At 43.3% G+C, this 22,668-nt stretch overlaps 4 protein-coding genes across 4 annotated transcripts; all 4 read right to left on the reverse strand.

The window, feature by feature from the left end:
- Positions 1-260: 260 nt before the first annotated feature.
- LOC117814543 (E3 ubiquitin-protein ligase TRIM21-like) lies at positions 261-5,093 on the reverse strand. The gene is made up of 2 exons (XM_034685941.1): positions 5,027-5,093; positions 261-2,621 (listed from the first exon to the last, which is right to left on the reverse strand). Exon 2 carries the CDS (start codon positions 2,610-2,612, stop codon positions 978-980), a length of 1,635 nt encoding a protein of 544 aa, XP_034541832.1. The 5' UTR covers positions 2,613-2,621; positions 5,027-5,093; the 3' UTR covers positions 261-977.
- A 903-nt stretch (positions 5,094-5,996) lies between these two features.
- LOC117813719 (E3 ubiquitin-protein ligase TRIM21-like) lies at positions 5,997-22,251 on the reverse strand. Its single transcript, XM_034684722.1, has 2 exons — positions 22,185-22,251; positions 5,997-8,153 (listed from the first exon to the last, which is right to left on the reverse strand). Exon 2 carries the CDS (start codon positions 8,142-8,144, stop codon positions 6,501-6,503), a length of 1,644 nt encoding a protein of 547 aa, XP_034540613.1. The 5' UTR covers positions 8,145-8,153; positions 22,185-22,251; the 3' UTR covers positions 5,997-6,500.
- Positions 12,857-22,251, reverse strand: LOC117813720 (E3 ubiquitin-protein ligase TRIM21-like). Its single transcript, XM_034684725.1, has 2 exons — positions 22,185-22,251; positions 12,857-14,996 (listed from the first exon to the last, which is right to left on the reverse strand). The coding sequence occupies exon 2, from the start codon at positions 14,985-14,987 to the stop codon at positions 13,344-13,346; it is 1,644 nt and encodes a 547-aa protein (XP_034540616.1). The 5' UTR covers positions 14,988-14,996; positions 22,185-22,251; the 3' UTR covers positions 12,857-13,343.
- On the reverse strand, positions 19,449-22,238 carry LOC117813721 (E3 ubiquitin-protein ligase TRIM21-like). Its single transcript, XM_034684726.1, has 2 exons — positions 22,185-22,238; positions 19,449-21,584 (listed from the first exon to the last, which is right to left on the reverse strand). The coding sequence occupies exon 2, from the start codon at positions 21,573-21,575 to the stop codon at positions 19,932-19,934; it is 1,644 nt and encodes a 547-aa protein (XP_034540617.1). The 5' UTR covers positions 21,576-21,584; positions 22,185-22,238; the 3' UTR covers positions 19,449-19,931.
- Positions 22,252-22,668: the final 417 nt, after the last annotated feature.

A 22,668-nucleotide genomic window follows, 5' to 3' on the forward strand; every position in this document is an offset into this window, starting at 1 on the left:
TTGAGGATATCAGTGCCAGAGCTGACCTGAGTAGGTCCTCACCTGGAGCTTAAACTCTGCTCTGCAAAGTCCTCAGCTCATTACTGCTCATTATAAAACACAACCCGTATTAATATGTGGATTTTACGACCATCATTTGGACAGGGACTAAAGAACGCGTAGAGTGTCTCAGGGAAGAAGTCCGTGAAGGAGTAGATCAGAGCTGCAGCATCAACATACATGTTACGTACTTGTTGAAAAAAGGTGCAGGATCCAAAATGTGGACTCAAAAGGTTTAATAAACAAAAGGACAAAGTTAATTCAATCAAATCCCATGAAAAACAAGAGAAACTCTGGAGAAACTGTAGCAACACTTAATGAACTGACATGGGAAAGGGGAAACAGAGGAACTAAATACACAGGGTAATCAACACAGCTGTGACACGACACAGGTGAAACTAATGATTGCAATCAAAACTGCAGAAACACGAGAGCAGGAAGTAAAACTGAACCAGACACAGAAGGAACAAGTTATCTAAAATAAACCAGGAAACACAGGAGACTGAACTGAGAAGCACAAGAGGAAATACATACGAGTACACAAGACATGAAACAAAGGGAGAAAGGCGACAAATAACACAGCAAGAACAATAAACAAATCTTAACTAAGGTGGCCCTGTGGGGCTAACAATAATCCAACACATGAATCCATAGAACCACAAAAACACCTTTTAACACATAACAAAAGGGATTTAATATAAAATGACAAAAAGGAATAAACAATTCAACAAAGATCAACTATATTCTAATAAGACAAAACACAACAAAAGCACACAAATCCCCTGAAGGAGAGGCAGACGGGCAGCAGTCCCCATCTCAAATGCCTCTCGTTGACTGATCTGAATCTGAATCTGAATAATAGTATTAATATCATCAATCATTTACATTGATCACATTAAATGATTGGAAATCTTTGTGTAGAAAATCAAGTAGTGGTTCTACTCAGTGTGACGGACAGGAGAGATGATCAGAGGAGCAGAGTTTTTACCACCATGATTAAGACTGGGTTCAAAGTATGGGTAGAGTTTCTCAGTGAAGGAGCAGCCAGTGAAGGAGTAGATCAGAGCTGCAGCATCAACATCATAAAAGGAGACCAGACCCTCCTCATAATCCACAAACACCCCCACCTTCTCAGGATCAGACTGCAGAGAGAGATGGACAGAGGGGCCAGCAAGAGCTTTGTACTCATTTTTATTTCTCAAATATATCGTCCATAAACCATTCTGAGGACTGAGTATGATCGGTCCCTTCCTGTTGATCGACTCTCTGGCCACTCCTAAATCCCACTCTGTCTTTCCTTTAACCTGAACCTCAAAGTAAAATCTGCCTGAAGAGAAACTCTGCTTTGATAAGACATCACAACAACAATCAAATCTCTCTGGATTGTCTGGGAGATTCTTCTCTTCATCTCCACAATGAACTTGTTTTCCATCATCAGACAGAATGAGCCAGGGGTGTGCTGTATCAGGATCAAGAGTCAGATCCACCTCATACTGCTGGACTCTCTTCAGCTCAGCCTCAAAGATCAGCTTCTTCATCTGTTCCCTGAGCGTCTCCTCCAGCTGCTTCACAGCTCTCACCACAGTCCCCTCATATGAAGGTGGATGGACTCTGACTCCAGTCCAGTTCTTGGTGGGTGGAGCAGCGTTCAGGGCCGTGATGTTTTGGAGGAGGTGGAAGTGGTCTTCAGAGCGTGAGAGCTTCTTCACTTCAGAGCTTCTCTTCTCCAGGTCAGAGATTTCCTGTTGCAGCTCTTTGATGAAGCCTTCAGCCTGTTCCTCCGTCTCTCTCTGCTTCTCTTTGATCGTGTCCATCAGATTATTTAGGTGTCTCTTAACAGTCTCCATCAGAGCGCTGAAGACCTGAACACCTTTTGCCACCTCTCTGTCTGCATTCTTCTTGCTGAGCTCCACTGACTGTTTGAACTCTTCAAGCTTCAGTCGTCTCTTCTGGATCATCTGCTGGATTTCAGCCTCTGTCTTCCCCAGCTCGACCTTCTTTCCTTCATATCCTTCTCTCAGAGGAACAACATCATGTGTCTTGTGGTCTGTAACGCTGCACAGCGCGCAGACACACATCTGGTCGTTCTTACAGAACAGCTCCAGCAGTTTGTCGTGCTTCTCACACATCCTGCCTTCCAGGTTCTCCACAGGGTCCATCAGCTGATGTCTCTTCAGGCCTCTGGTTGTCAGGTGAGGCTCCAGGTGAGTCTCACAGTAGGAAACCAGACAAACCAAGCAGGACTTCAAGGCCTTCAGTTTGGTTCCAGTGCAGACGTCACAGGGAACTTCTCCTGGTTTGGAAACTTGTTGCTCTGAGCTGCTGCTGCTGGCTTCCTGTCTAAACTGAGCAACCATCTCAGAGATGAAGGTGTTGACATGTAGCTCAGGTTTTGTGTTGAAAACCTTTTTACAGTTTGGACACTGACACGAGACATTAACATCCCAGTGATCAGTGATGCAGCTTTTACAGAAGTTGTGTCCACATGGTATGGCAACAGGATCAGTGAACACATCCAGACAGATGGAGCACAGGAACTGATCCTCAGTATGAAGACAGCTGGCAGCAGACATATCTACAACCTGAGGAAAGTGATAAATTAACAAGATGTACAGTAATAATGACATTTTTTGGTTAGTCTTTTAAACATATCAAGCTCTTTAAAGGGGAACAACGAGAAACTATTTAAATATTTTTGGTATTGTCCAGAATGTTTCAGTAAAAGCACGGTTAAAAAACTGAAGGAAAAAAGAGTTTCTACTGTGCTGCTGAGAAAGGTGCAGGAGAAAGATCAAAACAGGAGTGTCAGTGAAGTTCTGCTGTCCACTCTGTGAGAGACTGCATTAGTAAACAGTTTCAGAATAATGTTGCTCAGAGTACATGATATCATTAAAGATTCAGACAATCTGGAGACACCTCTACAAAAGGGACAAGGACCACAACCAAGACAGACCTGGTCTTCAGGCCCTGAGGCAGAACTGCATTAAGAACAGACGTGACTCTGTAGTGGAAGTCACTGCATTAAAAACAGACATGACTCTAGTGGAAGGCACTGCATTAAGAACAGACGTGACTCTGTAGTGGAAGTCACTGCATTAAACACAGACATGACTCTAGTGGAAGGCACTGCATTAAAAACAGACATGACTCTGTAGTGGAAGTCACTGCATTAAAAACAGACATGACTCTAGTGGAAGGCACTGCATTAAAAACAGACATGACTCTGTAGTGGAAGTCACTGCATTAGAAACAGACATGACTCTGTAGTGGAAGTCACTGCATTAAAAACAGACATGACTCTGTAGTGGAAGTCACTGCATTAGAAACAGACAGGACTCTGTAGTGGAAGTCACTGCATTAAACACAGACATGACTCTAGTGGAAAGCACTGCATTAAAAACAGACATGACTCTAGTGGAAGGCACTGCATTAAAAACAGACGTGACTCTGTAGTGGAAGGCACTGCATTAAAAACAGACATGACTCTGTTGTGGAAGGCACTGCATTAAAAACAGACATGACTCTGTAGTGGAAGTCACTGCATTAGAAACAGACAGGACTCTGTAGTGGAAGTCACTGCATTAAAAACAGACATGACTCTGTAGTGGAAGGCACTGCATTAAAAACAGACATGACTCTGTAGTGGAAGTCACTGCATTAAAAACAGACGTGACTCTGTAGTGGAAGTCACTGCATTAAAAACAGACATGACTCTAGTGGAAGTCACTGCATTAAAAACAGACATGACTCTGTAGTGGAAATCACTCTCTTGACCTCCGCACATGTGTTTGCTGCGATGGCTGCTGAAAAGGCAGACCTCGTGTTGTGAAAGACACAAACTAATGACAGCTCACAGGAAAGGAATTCCTCTTCATGGCACAACATGTTTCTGTATTATAGCTTATAGGGCTGTCAAAATTGCTCCAAAATTACGTTCGAATATTCGCTCTAAAAAAACCCATAGGTTCGAAACATTCGAATATCTGTATTAGCGCATTATGTCAATAACAGGTGGACAAACTAATACAAGGAGACATAACTACTTGTATATGTATTTTTATTTAAGAAATAACATGCCTTAAACATACCTACACATTACATAACAAGTAAATGACCTAATGGTCTATACCGTGACACTTTAAGACCATAGAGCTCTCGCTCGCCCCCCCCCCCCCTGTGGGTAATGCCCTGAGTGAGTGCTGAACAAGAATTGTGCGAGCAACTAAAGGTCCCGACTCTTGTCCCTAATATAGGCAGGCTTCATTCAGTGATTGAAGCAAATATTATTAACATTAATTGAAGTTAAAAACGAAAAAGTAGTCCACTTACATTCTTGGCACTTGTATAAAATAAAGAGAGAAAAAACTGCATTTTATCCCAGTGTCACTGATTGTTGGGCTCTTTTAGTCCACTGTGAAGAGGCCAGTGCAGATCACACAGTCCACATGTGAAGAGGCCCGATATCTGTTTTATTCACTGTATTCCCAACGGAGGAAGAGACGCGTTCAGAGCGCACTGAGGATCCGGGGACGGAAAGATTTCTCTCTGCCGTCTGCTTCAGGCTGTGCATGTGTGACTCCTGTGACCTCTCCCTGACCTGTCATGCAGTGTGCCCACTTGCAAAGCAACCGCAGATGTGTTTTTTTCCACAGTCGAATATTGATTTTCACAATCGAATCTCTGTTTTTTTTTTATATTCGAATATATATTCGAATTTAGAATATTCGTTGACAGTCCTAATAGCTTACAAGGTTTCTAAAATATCCATTGGAGACTTATGTCAGCCACAGAGGACAAAATACATTTAGGAAAAAGTGTGTAAAGTAGCTGAGATTAACTGAAGCAGTCACTGCATTTAGTGTAAATCTAACTAGTCTAAGTTCAGTCACTGTTGTTCTGTTTTTAACTCAGTTTCGTTGTGAAGTGTTAAAAAATCCTGAGTGAAAGTTAGTAAGTGTTTGTTGGGTTTGTTTGGCCGTGTACTCACCAGAGTTTGTCAGTAAAAGCTTCAGTTTGTCTTTAGAGAGAAAGTCGTGTCAACTGCAGCTCTGCTGTGACTCAGAATGACTTTCACTTTCATTTCAGAGAAAATAGAAGTTAAAGTTTCTCCTCATCCAGTGTTTTGCCACCCCTCAGAGCTACACTGAGAGGAGGAGTTTAATGCCTGGTCTGAGACAGAACCCTGACTTAGCTTTGGAGCAAGATGACTGTTTTATTGTTTGTTTCTTTTTGAGTTTATGATGAGAGTAATACAGCAGCCAGAAGGAGATACAAACAAGCAGACGATAGAACTACGGAAGCCTTTAGTGGACACGCATACACACATTTTATTGAGTCTGTTCTCCTGTGATAGCGAGTCCATTTCAGCTGTTTCATTGAGATGTGGACCTAACCAGCAGAATGAATAAAGATCTCAAAAAACAGCCGACATGAACTCATTGTTGTCAACAAGAAAAGTACGCAGAGATCTCAGGACAACAAGAACTTATTCATCAAGACTGGAAAATGAAGTAAATCAAATGTATAGATCCAGAGTCTGCAGACAAACAATGTCAAGATATGTTTGCAGACTGCAGCTAACATTAGCAGAGCTAGCACCACCAGCCTTGAGTCCTCCTTGCACGTTAATGTTGACATACTAGTGCTGGATACACTCCTGTCTGTCTGATCCATTCGAGTGGTTATATACCAGTTTAACCAGACACAGCCTACAAACAACTAGATCTCTTCTTTCTAGATCAACATACTGACAAACCACGCCACGCTACGAGACGCCATCTGTCACCTGTTTGCTTGTTTCCATCAGGGGTTAAGAGAAGACTTAGCTGAGATCCAGGAGAACAACACACATTTTGTTATAGAGTAAATTGAATGTATGGATGCATGTCAGCTTCGGGCTTTCGTACAGAACAAAAGAGATCCTTACAAGATATTGTAATAAACACAAAGCCCAAAACTGGGTTAATTCCAAACTTTTATTTCATTCATTAAGGCAAGCACCAATCAGGTATGGGCGGGGTCAGAAAGTCCCAAGTCTTTATACACAAAATTTCTCTTTTTGTTACATAAAATAAAGAAAACATCATTTTGTCTTACAGACTGATCTTCAGTGATGTGTGCTGCTTCGATCAGAGAATCAAAACCTTTTAGATTTAGCAGACAGACATTCAAGATGAGTATAAATACTTCTGATTACATGTTTTCAGTTGATTTCACTGTCTTGAAGGGAAGTAAAGAAGTGATGAGGACTGATAGATCAATATGATTAAACTGATCAATACAGTAACATTGATTTGATGTATTTATCAGAAGTAATGAGACATTTAAAGAAAAGGAGACGTGTAAAAATAAAAAGGACCCACATTGATCTTAATCTGAATAAATGTATTAACATCATCAATCATTTACATTGATCACATTAAATGATTGGAAATCTTCGTGTAGAAAATCAAGTCGTGGTTCTACTCAGTGTGACGGACAGGAGAGATGATCAGAGGAGCAGAGTTTTTACCACCATCATTAGGACAGGGTTCAAAGTATGGGTAGAGTTTCTCAGTGAAGGAGCAGCCAGTGAAGGAGTGTATCAGAGCTGCAGCATCAACGTCATAAAAGGAGACCAGACCCTCCTCATAATCCACAAACACCCCCACCTTCTCAGGACCAGACTGTAGAGAGAGATCGACTGGAGGGTCAGCAAGAGCTTTGTACTCATTTTCATTTCTCAACCATATCGTCCAGAGGCCATCCTGAGGAGTCAGTGTGATGTCTCCCTTCCTGTTGATCGACTCTCTGGCCACTCCTAAATCCCAGTCAGTCTTCCCTTTAACCTGAACCTCGAAGTAAAATCTGCCTGAAGAGAAACTCTGCTTTGATAAGACAATAGTATATTTACTAAATCTCTCTAGATTGTCTGGGAGATTCTTCTCTTCATCTCCACAATGAACTTGTTTTCCATCATCAGACAGGATGAGTGCAGGATGTGCTGTATCAGGATCAAGAGTCAGATCCACCTCATACTGCTGGACTCTCTTCAGCTCGTCCTCAAACAGCTTCTTCATCTGTTCACTGAGCCTCTCCTCCAGCTGCTTCACAGCTCTCACCACAGTCCCCTCATATGAAGGTGGATGGACTCTGACTCCAGTCCAGTTCTTGGTGGGTGGAGCAGCTTTCAGGGCCGTGATGTTTTGGAGGAGGTGGAGGTGGTCTTCAGAGCGTGAGAGCTTCTTCACTTCAGAGCTTCTCTTCTCCAGCTCAGAGATTTCCTGTTGCAGCTCTTTGATGAAGCCATCAGCCTGTTCCTCCGTCTCTCTCTGCTTCTCTTTGATCGTGTCCGTCAGATTATTTAGGCGTCTCTCAACAGTCTCCATCAGAGCACTGAAGACCTGAACACCTTCTGCCATCTCTCTGTCTGCATTCTTCTTGCTGAGCTCCACTGACTGTTTGAACTCTGCAATCTTCAGTCGTCTCTTCTGGATCATCTGCTGAATTTCAGCCTCTGTGTTCCCAAGCTTGGCCTTCTTTCCTTTATACCCTTCTCTCAGAGGAACAACATCATGTGTCTTGTGGTCTAAGATAGTGCACATCATGCAGACACACATCTGGTCGTTCTTACAGAACAGCTCCAGAGGTTTTTCGTGCTTCTCACACATCCTGCCTTCCAGGTTCTCCACAGGGTCCATCAGCTGATGTCTCTTCAGGCCTCTGGTTGTCAGGTGAGGCTTCAGGTGAGTCTCACAGTAAGAAGTCAGACACACCAGGCAGGACTTCCGGGCCTTCAGTTTGGTTCCAGTGCAGACGTCACAGGGAACTTCTCCTTGTTTGGAAACTCGTTGCTCTGAGCTGCTGCTTCTGGCTTCCTGTTGAGCTGACTGTCTGAACTGAGCGACCATCTCAGAGATGAAGGTGTTGACGTGTAGCTCAGGTCTTGTTTTAAAAACCTCTTTACAGTTTGGACAATCATATGGGACTTTAACATCCCAGTGATCAGTGATGCAGGTTTTACAGAAGTGGTGTCCACATGGTGTGCTGACAGGATCAGTGAACAGATCCAGACAGATGGAGCACAGGAACTGATCTTCAGTATGAAGACAGCTGGCAGCAGACATTTCTACAACCTGATGAAAAAAGGATTAAAAAAAACAGTAAAAATATTAGATTTTTTTATGAAATGTGTTTTTGTGGTAACACAGAATCACTGAATAATATTGTCCTAAAACTCCATTGAGGACCACACTGAGTCAGTAATAAAGCAAACAATATCAGATTTGATCAATATGTTTATCTTCACAAACTGACTCAGAGAGACTTTAGCAGTCAGGTCCTGGAGTAAGCTGCAGGAATTTGAAACCTCAGATGTCCTCATTAGTGGACGTGTTTCTGCATAATCATCAAGTTCAGACATTTAGTGCGAACACTGAACTTAATTCTTAAACGAGTTTAGGGAAAAAAGTTCTTCCCCATCAAAAATCTCTATGGCATAACTTTGAGCTTAAAGTTCACTTCTAGTTGTTTGGCAGAAGACATTTGCAGAAATGTGGAAGAAGAGGAACAATAAGTCCACGTTGAATGCCAATGGCTGAGTACATGAAAAGCCAAGGCAGGGTGAGCAGCAGTAAAGATAGCTACAGCAGTTTGAATTTGCCAATTGGATGGTCCAACAGAGCTGGTTACCAACCTAATACATCAACCCGGAGTTAGAAACATGTGACCAATCACCGACATGAACAAGTCCTCTCTCAGCCAATCATCATATTGTACAGCTCAGAGCAAACTTTGGTATTAAGAAGATATGAAGGAGATACTCAAACCGGTCATTGGGTTTGTGGCAAAAGCTTTTACAGAGCTCACATACTGTGGGTGTCTCTTCATTGACGTTTTCTTAAAATAATATTAAAATATCAACGTTCAGTCTTGCCCCGCCCTGTCCCGTCTCATCTGGCCCTGCCCTGCCCTGTCTCATCTGGTGTCGCCCCATTCCGTGTCGCCCCCTTCTTTTCTAGACTCATCCTGTACTGTCTCGACCCGCCTGTTCTGTCTTGCCTTGCCCCTTCCTGTTCCATCCCGTTCCGTCCCATCTCGTCTATGCCCCATCCTGTTCCTTCCTGTCTTATTTAATTTTGTCTCGTACTGTCCTGTCTTGGCTTGTCTCCTCTTGTCTCTTCTTGTCCCATCTATTTTTGTCTCATCGCGTCGTCTTGTCCCGTTTCTTCTCGTCTCAACACGTCCTCTCTCATCTCGACTGGTCTCATCTAATTTCCTCTTATCCATTTCTCGTCTCCTCTCGTATCATCTTGTCCCGTCTCGTCTTGTCCTGTCTCATCTGGTCCCGTCATGTCTTGTCTCATCTGGTCCCGTCCTGTTTTGTCTTGTCTCATCTAGTCTCATGTTGTCTCGTCTCGTCCCGTTTCTTCTCGTCTCATTTTGTCCCTTTTTGTGTCGTCTCCTTTGAACACTTCCTGTCTCGTCTCATCCCGTCTCCTCTCGTCCTGTCTCTTCTCCTCTGGTATCATCTGGTCTCGTCTTGTCTCGTCTCCTCTGGTATCGTCTCGTCCCGTCTCATCCCATCCCATCCCATCCCATCTCCTCTGGTATTGTCCCGTCCCGCCCTGTCTTTTCCTGTCTCCTCTGGTCTCTTCTCATCTCTTCCCGTCTTGTCTCCTCTGGTATCATCTCGTCGCGTCCTGTCTCGTCTTGTCTCCTCTGGTATCGTCCCGTCTCATCCCGTCTCGTCTCGTCTCCTCTGGTATCATCTCGTCTCTCCCCGCCTCGTCCCATCCCGTCTTGTCTCCTCTGGTATTGTCTCATCCCATCCTGTCTCATCTTGTCTCCTCTGCTATTATCTTCTCCCATCCCGTCTTGTCTCCTCTGGTATCGTCTCGTCTCGTCCTGTCTCCTCTGGTATCATCTCGTCCCGTCTCATCCCATCCCGTCTTGTCTCCTCTGGTATCGTCTTGTCTCGTCCTGTCTCCTCTGGTATCATCTCGTCCTGTCCCGTCTCATCCCATCCCGTCTCGTCTCCTCTGGTTTCATCTCATCTCTTCCTGTCTCGTCCCTTCCCGTCTCGTCCCATCCCGTCTCGACTTCTCTGGTATTGTCTCATCTCTTCCCGTCTCGTTCCATCCCGTCTCGACTTCTCTGGTATCGTCTCGTCCCGTCCTGTCTCGTCTCCTCTCATCTAGCATCGTCTCATCTCGTCACGTCTGGTCTCCTTTGGTATTGCTCGTCTCGCCCCGTCTTGTCTCACCCTGTCTCTACTTTGGCCATTTAAAAGTAGCTGCAGAGATTTTTCTCCTGACAGTACTCGCTTCGGTCTTCTTTATTTTTCAGTGTTGTGGTTTTCTTTTTCTTCCAGCCCATTCTCTTCAACACTAACAGCCTCAGAAGGACCCCAGTTAAAATAATTGTCCTGACTGAAGCCCTGAGTGGAAATTCCCATCAAGTCACAGCTAGAGTTTTAAGACGTTGTTGAAACAGTGAATATAATCATATAGCTGTACTGACTTACAAAGGCTGACAGGGAAACAGAGTGATAAAGCTATACAGGTTGTAAATTATAAATTTTATGCCTTTATGAGTAATACAAATGTTAGATATAACCAGATACTCATCTCTGTACTTTGGACAATCCAAAGGGCATCTAAATTAGGCTACTTAGCTTTTAACTCAGCTTCTTTAGGTAGTTATTTTCTTTCTACCTCTGCGTCACACATGTCTGTGCTAAAACAAAGGAAATTATTGAGAGCGGGGCGCGTTACACCTTTAAACTGTTGGAGTGAAGTCACTGTTCTATGGTTTGACCTCTATTCGCAGCACCAAGTTTACATGTTGTCTGTTTTAAAAGTACACATTTGAGTTGCATTATTTCCTACAGTTAAACTGATGTGATAAAGTCAGACTCCTGCTTGATGTGAACTCAAAGCAAATATTAGGTCAGTGTACTTTGGCCTGATAATGCTGTGTACTCACCAGTGACTGAAGGGGATTCTGTCGTAGAGTTGAGAAAGAGATCCAGATCAGCTTGTCGTCAGAGAGACGGACTAGTCCCGACTGCAGCTTAGGCAAACTTTCCCTTCTGTTTAAACTAATGTGATGTTGAAGCTGCTCCTCCTTCAGCGTCGCTCCACCTCTCAGTGTCCGGGAGGTTTGATTGCCTCCTTTGGAACTAAATGACTTTTAGTCCTTGTGTTGTTCTTTTATTCCAGGGTCATATAAAGCAGCCAAGGGATCATGAAACAATAAACGGACAACATGAGGAACAGTCATGGACAGATCTAGTGTTGTTAATTATTTACATCACTGATTCCATGAAACTCTTATTTGCAGTGGTGGAAAAGTCAAATGTTTCTGTCAACAGATAACCAAAAGTAAAACACGGCAAACTATGTTTCATTTATGCATCAATAAATATCCTTTGTCATACACTGCCTGTCCCCCAAAAAAGTCACCACCTGGATTTAACAAAGCAAATAGGTAAGAGCCTTCCATTGGATAATTACTGCTGTGATGAAGATGTTTCAGCAACAACTTATTGAACTCGAGCTGATGAAGTCAGTAGCTTCTCATTTCAGAAGACATCCTGGGGTCGTTAAAGGTTATTAATCTGTTTCAGAAGGGTCAGATTATTGGCCTGCATCAAGCAAAGAAAACAACTCAGGAGATTTGCTAGGGAGCATAAAGATTGGACTCTGGAGCAGTAGAAGAAGGTCAAGTGGTCTGACGTGTCCAGATGGACCCTGTTCCAGAGTGATGGGCGCATCAGTGTAAGAAGACAGGCGGATAAAGTGATGAATCCATCATGCCTAGTGCGGACCGTACAAGTCTGTGGGGGCTGTGTTATTATCTGGGGTTGCTGCAGTTGGTCAGGTCTAGGTTCAGCAATGTTATGCGCCCAAAGAATGAGGCCTGCAGACTACCCGAGTACTGAACCAGGTCTTTCCATCAATGGAGTTTTTCCTCCCTGATGGCACGGGTGTATTCCAAGATGACACTGCCAGGATTCATTGGGCTAACATTGTGACTGAGAGGCTTAGGGAGCATGAGACTTCATGTTCACACATGGATTGACCCCCATAGAGTCCAGGCCTCAGCCCCATTGAGAATCTTTGAGATGGACTGGAGAAGACTTTGTGCAGCGCTCCGACTCTCCCATCATCAAAACAAGATCTTCGAGCAAGATTAATGCAGCTGAATGAATGCACGCAAAGTTTATCGAAGCGATGCCATGACAAATACGTGCCGTACTCAAAGCTAAAGGCGGTCCAATGAAATATTAGAGTGCAACTTCTTTTTTGGACGGGTTGTGTATCATCATCACTTGTTAGTTATTCTTACGCTTCTTCATCACATCCTCTAAAAAACATTATAGCTGTTCTGCAAAGTGTTGAGCACCTGTTCTCTATCTGAAAATTTTTTTAACAAAAAAACAACAAAAGAGACATTTCACATTATTTCACTCTGTATCCATGAAATGATTGAACCAACCTGACTTAACGTACCTGGGCAACTTGGCTCAGTGGTAGAGTGAGTCGTCTCTCAATCGAGAGATCACAGGACACTTAACCCCATCTTCATGGTGGTAAAATGATTGGATGTGTTCTGACTCGTTAAAGAGAGGAAACTAAATCTTAGCACGTCTGAAACACTGAATTTTACAGCTCTTTGTTTCATGAAATCAAATCCTGTCTACACAAGAATCATAAAAGAAATGGTCTATGAGCTGTGTGACACCTGGTGACGTTGATCTTTGAAGAGCACTCTCTAAATGAATGAAATCAAATGAAACATTCAGATACGACCACAGCAGCAGTTTGAAGGCTTCTCTTTTATTTTTTCTTCAGTATTTTAAAGAAACATCTTCTTATATTAAGGTTAAATTGATCACTTTGCAACTCGCTAAAATAAAATCTACAAAATAAATGAATCATTCCAAACACAACGTTTCTCTGACTGATCTTCAGTGATGTGTGTTCGATCAGACAATCAAAACCTTCTAGATTTAGCAGACAGACATTCAAGATGAGTATAAATACTTCTGAGTACATGTTTTCAGTTGATTTTACTGTCTTGAAGGGAGGTAAAGAAGTGATGAGGACTAATTGATCAATATGATTAAACTGATCAATACAGTAACATTGGTTTGATGTATTTGTCAGAAGTAATGAGACACATTTAAAGATCAGGAGACGTGTAAAAATAAAAAGGTCCCCATAGATCTGAATCTGAATAAATGTATTAACACCATCAATCATTTACATTGATCACATTAAATGATTGTAAATCTTTGTGTAGAAAATCAAGTAGTGGTTCTACTCAGTGTGACGGACAGGAGAGATGATCAGAGGAGCAGAGTTTTTACCACCATCATTAGAACAGGGTTCAAAGTATGGGTAGAGTTTCTCAGTGAAGGAGCAGCCAGTGAAGGAGTAGATCAGAGCTGCAGCATCAACGTCATAAAAGGAGAGCAGACCCTCCTCATAGTCCACAAACACCCCCACCTTCTCAGGACCAGACTGTAGAGAGAGATCGACCGGAGGGTCAGCAAGAGCTTTGTACTCATTTTCATTTCTCAACCATATCGTCCAGAGGCCATCCTGAGGAGTCAGTGTGATGTCTCCCTTCCTGTTGATCGATTCTCTGGCCACTCCTAAATCCCAGTCAGTCTTCCCTTTAACCTGAACCTCGAAGTAAAATCTGCCTGAAGAGAAACTCTGCTTTGATGAAACAATAGTATATTTACTAAATCTCTCTAGATTGTCTGGGAGATTCTTCTCTTCATCTCCACAATGAACTTGTTTTCCATCATCAGACAGGATGAGTGCAGGATGTGCTGTATCAGGATCAAGAGTCAGATCCACCTCATACTGCTGGACTCTCTTCAGCTCGGCCTCAAACAGCTTCTTCATCTGTTCACTGAGCGTCTCCTTTAGCTGCTTCACAGCTCTCACCACAGTCCCCTCATATGAAGTTGGATGGACTCTGACTCCAGTCCAGTTCTTGGTGGGTGGAGCAGTGTTCAAGGACGTGATGTTTTGAAGGAGGTGGAGGTGGTCTTCAGAGCGTGAGAGCTTCTTCACTTCAGAGCTTCTCTTCTCCAGCTCAGAGATTTCCTGTTGCAGCTCTTTGATGAAGCCTTCAGCCTGTTCCTCCGTCTCTTTCTGCTTCTCTTTGATCGTGTCCATCAGATTATTTAGGCGTCTCTCAACAGTCTCCATCAGAGCGCTGAAGACCTGAACACCTTCTGCCATCTCTCTGTCTGCATTCTTCTTGCTGAGCTCCACTGACTGTTTGAACTCTGCAATCTTCAGTCGTCTCTTCTGGATCATCTGCTGAATTTCAGCCTCTGTGTTCCCAAGCTTGGCCTTCTTTCCTTTATACCCTTCTCTCAGAGGAACAACATCATGTGTCTTGTGGTCTAAGATAGTGCACATCATGCAGACACACATCTGGTCGTTCTTACAGAACAGCTCCAGAGGTTTTTCGTGCTTCTCACACATCCTGCCTTCCAGGTTCTCCACAGGGTCCATCAGCTGATGTCTCTTCAGGCCTCTGGTTGTCAGGTGAGGCTTCAGGTGAGTCTCACAGTAAGAAGTCAGACACACCAGGCAGGACTTCCGGGCCTTCAGTTTGGTTCCAGTGCAGACGTCACAGGGAACTTCTCCTTGTTTGGAAACTCGTTGCTCTGAGCTGCTGCTTCTGGCTTCCTGTTGAGCTGACTGTCTGAACTGAGCGACCATCTCAGAGATGAAGGTGTTGACGTGTAGCTCAGGTCTTGTTTTAAAAACCTCTTTACAGTTTGGACAATCATATGGGACTTTAACATCCCAGTGATCAGTGATGCAGGTTTTACAGAAGTGGTGTCCACATGGTGTGCTGACAGGATCAGTGAACAGATCCAGACAGATGGAGCACAGGAACTGATCCTCAGTATGAAGACAGCTGGCAGCAGACATTTCTACAACCTGATGAAAAAAGGATTAAAAAAAACAGTAAAAATATTAGATTTTTTTATGAAATGTGTTTTTGTGGTAACACAGAATCACTGAATAATATTGTCCTAAAACTCCATTGAGGACCACACTGAGTCAGTAATAAAGCAAACAATATCAGAGTTGATCAATATGTTTATCTTCACAAACTGACTCAGAGAGACTTTAGCAGTCAGGTCCTGGAGTAAGCTGCAGGAATTTGAAACCTCAGATGTCCTCATTAGTGGACGTGTTTCTGCATAATCATCAAGTTCAGACATTTAGTGCGAACACAGTGAACTTTATTCTTAAACGAGTTTAGGAAAAAAAGTTCTTCCCCATCAAAAATCTCTATGGCATAACTTTGAGCTTAAAGTTCACTTCTAGTTGTTTGGCAGAAGACATTTGCAGAAATGTAGAAAAAGAGGAACAATAAGTCCACGTTGAATGCCAATGGCTGAGTACATGAAAAGTCAAGGCAGGGTTTGCAGCAGTAAAGATAGCTACAGCAGTTTGAATTTGCCAATTGGATGGTCCAACAGAGCTGGTTACCAACCTAATACATCAACCCGGAGTTAGAAACATGTGACCAATCACCAACATGAACAAGTCCTCTCTCAGCCAATCATCACATCGTAGAGCTCAGAGCAAACTTTGATATTAAGAAGATATGAAGGAGATACTCAAACCGGTCATTGAGTTTGTGGCAAAAGCTTTTACAGAGCTCACATACTGTGGGTGTCTCTTCATTGACGTTTTCTTAAAATGATATTAAAATATCAACGTTCAGTCTTGCCCCGCCCTGTCCCGTCTCATCTGACCCTGCCCTGCCCTGTCTCTTCTGGTGTCGCCCCATTCCGTGTCACCCCCTTCTTTTCTAGACTCATCCTGTACTGTCTCAACCCGCCTGTTCTGTCTTGCCTTGCCCCTTCCTGTTCCATCCCGTTCTGTCCCATCTCGTCTATGCCCCATCCTGTTCCTTCCTGTCTTGTTCAATTTTGTCTCGTCCTGTCCTGTCTTGTCTTGTCTCCTCTTGTCTCTTCTTGTCCCATCTACTTTTGTCTCATCGCGTCGTCTTGTCCCGTTTCTTCTCGTCTCAACACGTCCTCTCTCATCTCGACTGGTCTCATCTAATTTCCTCTCATCCATTTCTCGTCTCCTCTTGTATCATCTTGTCCCGTCCCGTCCCGTCTTGTCTTGTCTCATCTGGTCCCATCCTGTTTTGTCTTGTCTCGTCTAGTCTCATCTTGTCTCGTCTCGTCCCGTTTCTTCTCGTCTCATCTTGTCCCTTTTTGTGTCGTCTCACTTGAACACTTCCTGTCTCGTCTCATCCCGTCTCCTCTCGTCCTGTCTCTTCTCCTCTGGTATCATCTGGTCCCGTCTTGTCTTGTCTCCTCTGGTATCGTCTCGTCCCGTCTCGTCCCATCCCGTCCCATCTCCTCTGGTATCGTCTCGTCCCGTCCCGCCCTGTCTTTTCCTGTCTCCTCTGGTCTCTTCTCATCTCTTCCCGTCTCGTCTCCTCTGGTATCATCTCGTCGCATCCTGTCTCGTCTCCTCTGGTATCATCTCATCTCGTCTGGTCTCCTCTGGTATCGTCTCGTCCCATCCTGTCTCGTCTCCTCTGGTATCATCTCATCCCATCTCGTCTTGTCTCCTCTGGTATCATCTCATCCCATCTCGTCTGGTCTCCTCTGGTATCATCTCGTCCTGTCTCGTCGCATCCTGTCTCGTCTTGTCTCCTCTGGTTTCATTGCATCTCTTCCCGTCTCGTCCCTTCCCGTCTTGTCCCGTCCTGTCTCGTCTCCTCTCCTCTAGCATCGTCTCGTCACGTCACGTCTCGTCTGGTCTCCTTTGGTATTGCTCGTCTCGCCCCGTCGGGTCTCACCCGTCTCTACTTTGGCCATTTAAAAGTAGCTGCAGAGAGTTTTCTCCTGACAGTACTCGCTTCGGTCTTCTTTATTTTTCAGTGTTGTGGTTTTCTTTTTTTTCCAGCACATTCTCTTCAACACTAACAGCCTCAGAAGGACCCCAGTTAAAATAATTGTCCTGACTGAAGCCCTGAGTGGAAATTCCCATCAAGTCACAGCTAGAGTTTTAAGACGTTGTTGAAACAGTGAATATAATCATATAGCTGTACTGACTTACAAAGGCTGACAGGGAAACAGAGTGATAAAGCTATACAGGTTGTAAATTATACATTTTATGCCTTTATGAGTAATAAAAATGTTAGATATAACCAGATACTCATCTCTGTGCTTTGGACAATCCAAAGGGCATCTAAAATAGGCTACTTAGCTTTTAACTCAGCTTCTTTAGGTAGTTATTTTCTTTCTACCTCTGCATCACACATGTCTGTGCTAAAACAAAGGAAATTATTGAGAGCGGGGCGCGTTACACCTTTAAACTGTTGGAGTGAAGTCACTGTTCTATGGTTTGACCTCTATTCGCAGCACCAAGTTGACATGTTGTCTGTTTTAAAAGTACACATTTGAGTTGCATTATTTCCTACAGTTAAACTGATGTGATAAAGTCAGACTCCTGCTTGATGTGAACTCAAAGCAAATATTAGGTCAGTGTACTTTGGCCTGATAATGCAGTGTACTCACCAGTGACTGAAGGGGATTCTGTCGTATAGTTGAGAAAGAGATCCAGATCAGCTTGTCGTCAGAGAGACGGACTAGTCCCGACTGCAGCTAGGCAAACTTTCCCTTCTGTTTAAAGTAATGTGATGTTGAAGCTGCTCCTCCTTCAGCGTCGCTCCACCTCTCAGTGTCCGGGAGGTTTTATTGCCTCCTTTGGAACTAAATGACTTTTAGTCCTTGTGTTGTCAGGGTCATATAAAGCAGCCAAGGGATCATGAAACAATAAACGGACAACATGAGGAACAGTCATGGACAGATCTAGTGTTGTTAATTATTTACATCACTGATTCCATGAAACTCTTATTTGCAGTGGTGGAAAAGTCAAATGTTTCTGTCAACAGATAACCAAAAGTAAAACACGGCAAACTATGGTTCATTTATGCATCAATAAATATCCTTTGTCATACACTGCCTGTCCCCCAAAAAAGTCACCACCTGGATTTAACAAAGCAAATAGGTAAGAGCCATCCATTGGATAATTACTGCTGTGATGAAGATGTTTCAGCAACAACTTATTGAACTCGAGCTGATGAAGTCAGTAGCTTCTCATTTCAGAAGGCATCCTGGGGTCGTTAAAGGATATTAATCTGTTTCAGAAGGGTCAGATTATTGGCCTGCATCAAGCAAAGAAAACAACTCAGGAGATTTGCTAGGGAGCATAAAGATTGGACTCTGGAGCAGTAGAAGAAGGTCAAGTGGTCTGACGTGTCCAGATGGACCCTGTTCCAGAGTGATGGGCGCATCAGGGTAAGAAGACAGGCGGATGAAGTGATGAATCCATCATGCCTAGTGCCAACCGTACAAGTCTGTGGGGGCTGTGTTATTGTCTGGGGTTGCTGCAGTTGGTCAGGTCTAGGTTCAGCAATGTTATGCGCCCAAAGAATGAGGCCTGTAGACTACCCGAGTACTGAACAAGGTCTTTCCATCAATGGAGTTTTTCCTCCCTGATGGCACGGGTGTATTCCAAGATGACACTGCCAGGATTCATTGGGCTAACATTGTGACTGAGAGGCTTAGGGAGCATGAGACTTCATGTTCACACATGGATTGACCCCCATAGAGTCCAGGCCTCAGCCCCATTGAGAATCTTTGAGATGGACTGGAGAAGACTTTGTGCAGCGCTCCGACTCTCCCATCATCAAAACAAGATCTTCGAGCAAGATTAATGCAGCTGAATGAATGCACGCAAAGTTTATCGAAGCGATGCCATGACAAATGCGTGCCGTACTCAAAGCTAAAGGCGGTCCAAGTAAACATTAGAGTTCAACTTATTTTTTGGACGGGTTGTGTATCATCATCACTTGTTAGTCATTCTTACGCTTCTTCATCACATCCTCTAAAAAACATTATAGCTGTTCTGCAAAGTGTTGAGCACCTTTTCTCTATCTGAAATTTTTTTTAACAGAAAACAACAGAAGAGACATTTCACATTATTTCACTCTGTATCCATGAAATGATTGAACCAACCTAACTTAACGTACCTGGGCAACTTGGCTCAGTGGTAGAGTGAGCCGTCTCTCAATCGAGAGATCACAGGACACTTAACCCCATCTTCATGGTGGTAAAATGATTGGATGTGTTCTGACTCGTTAAAGAGAGGAAACTAAATCTTAGCACGTCTGAAACACTGAATTTTACAGCTCTTTGTTTCATGAAATCAAATCCTGTCTACACAAGAATCATAAAAGAAATGGTTTATGAGCTGTGTGACACCTGGTGACGTTGATCGTTGAAGAGCACTCTAAATTAATGAAATCAAATGAAACATTCAGATACGACCAAAGCAGCAGTTTGAAGGCTTCTCTTTTATTTTTTCTTCAGTATTTTAAAGAAACATCTTCTTACATTAAGGTTAAATTGATCACTTTACAACTCACCAAAATAAAATCTACAAAATAAATGAATCATTCCAAACACAACGTTTCTCTGACTGATCTTCAGTGATGTGTGTTCGATCAGAGAATCAAAACCTTCTAGATTTAGCAGACAGACATTCAAGATGAGTATAAATACTTCTGAGTAAATGTTTTCAGTTGATTTTACTGTCTTGAAGGGAAGTAAAGAAGTGATGAGGACTAATTGATCAATATGATTAAACTGATCAATACAGTAACATTGGTTTGATGTATTTGTCAGAAGTAATGAGACATTTAAAATTCAGGAGACGTGTAAAGGTAGAAAGGTCCCCATAGATCTGAATCTGAATAAATGTATTAACACCATCAATCATTTACATTGATCACATTAAATGATTGTAAATCTTTGTGTAGAAAATCAAGTAGTGGTTCTACTCAGTCTGACGGACAGGAGAGATGATCAGAGGAGCAGAGTTTTTACCACCATCATTAGAACAGGGTTCAAAGTATGGGTAGAGTTTCTCAGTGAAGGAGCAGCCAGTGAAGGAGTAGATCAGAGCTGCAGCATCAATGTCATAAAAGGAGACCAGACCCTCCTCATAGTCCACAAACACCCCCACCTTCTCAGGACCAGACTGTAGAGAGAGATCGACTGGAGGGTCAGCAAGAGCTTTGTACTCATTTTCATTTCTCAACCATATCGTCCAGAGGCCATCCTGAGGAGTCAGTGTGATGTCTCCCTTCCTGTTGATCGATTCTCTGGCCACTCCTAAATCCCAGTCAGTCTTTCCTTTAACCTGAACCTCAAAGTAAAATCTGCCTGAAGAGAAACTCTGCTTTGATGAAACAATAGTATATTTACTAAATCTCTCTAGATTGTCTGGGAGATTCTTCTCTTCATCTCCACAATGAACTTGTTTTCCATCATCAGACAGGATGAGTGCAGGATGTGCTGTATCAGGATCAAGAGTCAGATCCACCTCATACTGCTGGACTCTCTTCAGCTCGGCCTCAAACAGCTTCTTCATCTGTTCACTGAGCGTCTCCTTCAGCTGTTTCACAGCTCTCACCACAGTCCCCTCATATGAAGGTGGATGGACTCCGACTCCAGTCCAGTTCTTGGTGGGTGGAGCAGTGTTCAAGGACGTGATGTTTTGAAGGAGGTGGAGGTGGTCTTCAGAGCGTGAGAGCTTCTTCACTTCAGAGCTTCTCTTCTCCAGCTCAGAGATTTCCTGTTGCAGCTCTTTGATGAAGCCTTCAGCCTGTTCCTCCGTCTCTTTCTGCTTCTCTTTGATCGTGTCCATCAGATTATTTAGGCATCTCTCAACAGTCTCCATCAGAGCGCTGAAGACCTGAACACCTTCTGCCATCTCTCTGTCTGCATTCTTCTTGCTGAGCTCCACTGACTGTTTGAACTCTGCAACCTTCAGTCGTCTCTTCTGGATCATCTGCTGGATTTCAGCCTCTGTCTTTCCCAGCTTGGCCTTCTTTACTTCATATCCTTCTCTCAGAGGAACAACATTATGTGTCTTGTGGTCTGTAACGCTGCACATTACGCAGACACACATCTGGTCGTTCTTACAGAACAGCTCCAGCAGTTTGTCGTGCTTCTCACACATCCTGCCTTCCAGGTTCTCCACGGGGTCCATCAGCTGATGTCTCTTCAGACCTGTCATTGTCAGGTGAGGCTTCAGGTGAGTCTTACAGTAGGAAACCAGACACACCTGGCAGGACTTCCGGGCCTTCAGCTTGGTTCCAATGCAGACGTCACAGGGAACTTCTCCTGGTTTTGAAACTTGTTGCTCTGAGCTGCTGCTGCTGGCTTCATGTTGAGCTGACTGTCTGAACTGAGAGACCATCTCAGAGATGAAGGTGTTGACCTTCAGCTCAGGTCTTGTTTTAAAAACCTCTTTACAGTTTGGACAATCATATGGGACTTTAACATCCCAGTGATTAATGATGCAGCTTTTACAGAAGTTGTGTCCACATGGTGTGCTGACAGGATGAGTGAACACATCCAGACAGATGGAGCACAGGAACTGATCTTCAGTATGAAGACAGCTGGCAGCAGACATTTCTACAACCTGAGGACGAAAGTGATAGATTAACAAGATGTACAGTAATAATGACATTTTTTTTTTTAAACATATCAAGCTCTTTAAAGGGGAACAACGAGGAACTATTATAATATTTTGGTATTGTCAAGAATGTTTCAGTGAAAGCACGGTTAAAAAACTGGAGAAAAAAGAGACTCGACTGTGCTGCCGAGAAAGGTCACATCAAAACAGGAGTCCATTGTAGTGTAGTCACTCTCTTGCCCCCGGCACATGTTTCCTGAGATTGTTGCTGAAAAGGCAGACCTCGCGTTGTGAAAGACCGAAACTGACAGCTCACAGGAAAGGACTTCCTCTTCATGGTACAACATGTTTCTGTAAGATAGCTTACAAGGTTTCTAAAATATCCATTGGAGACTTATGTCGGCCACAGAGGACAAAATACATTCAGGGAAAAGTGTGTAAAGTAGCTGAGATTAACCGAAGCTGTCACTGCATTTAGTGTAAATCTAACTAGTCTAAGTTCAGTCCCTGTTGTTCTGTTTTTACCTCTGTTTTATTTTGAAGTGTTAAAAAATGTTTAGTGAAAGTTAGTAAGTGTTTGTTGGGTTTGTTTGGCCGTGTACTCACCAGAGTTTGTCAGTAGAAGCTTCAGTTTGTCTTTAGAGAGAAGGTCGTGTCGACTGCAGCTCTGCTGTGACTCAGAATTAATCAAATTTCAATTCAAGAATAACAAGTTTCTCCTCTTTCAGTGTTGCTCCTCCCCTCAGAGCTATGCCGAGAGGAGGAGTTTAATGCCTGGTCTGAGACAGAACCCTGACTTAGCTTTGGATCAAGATGACTGTTTTATTGTTTGTTTCTTTTTTAGTTTATGATGAGAGTAATACAGCAGCCAGAAGGAGATACAAACAAGCAGACAACAGAACTACGGAAGCCTTTAGTGGACACGCATACACACATTTTATTGAGTCTGTTCTCCTGTGATAGCGAGTCCATTTCATCTGTTTCATTGAGATGTCGACCTAACCAGCAGAATGAATAAAGATCTCAAAAAACAACCGACATGAACTCATTGTTATCAACAAGAAAAGTACGCAGAGATCTCAGGACAACA

The sequence above is a fragment of the Notolabrus celidotus genome, chromosome 6, assembly GCF_009762535.1.
Source record: "Notolabrus celidotus isolate fNotCel1 chromosome 6, fNotCel1.pri, whole genome shotgun sequence".
NCBI lineage: Eukaryota > Metazoa > Chordata > Actinopteri > Labriformes > Labridae > Notolabrus > Notolabrus celidotus.

Bases quoted from the DNA above. Each gene is read 5' to 3' on its own strand.
- LOC117814543 (XM_034685941.1), bottom strand. From the start codon at position 2,612: ATGTCTGCTGCCAGCTGTCTTCATACTGAGGATCAGTTCCTGTGCTCC.
- LOC117813719 (XM_034684722.1), bottom strand. From the start codon at position 8,144: ATGTCTGCTGCCAGCTGTCTTCATACTGAAGATCAGTTCCTGTGCTCC.
- LOC117813720 (XM_034684725.1), bottom strand. From the start codon at position 14,987: ATGTCTGCTGCCAGCTGTCTTCATACTGAGGATCAGTTCCTGTGCTCC.
- LOC117813721 (XM_034684726.1), bottom strand. From the start codon at position 21,575: ATGTCTGCTGCCAGCTGTCTTCATACTGAAGATCAGTTCCTGTGCTCC.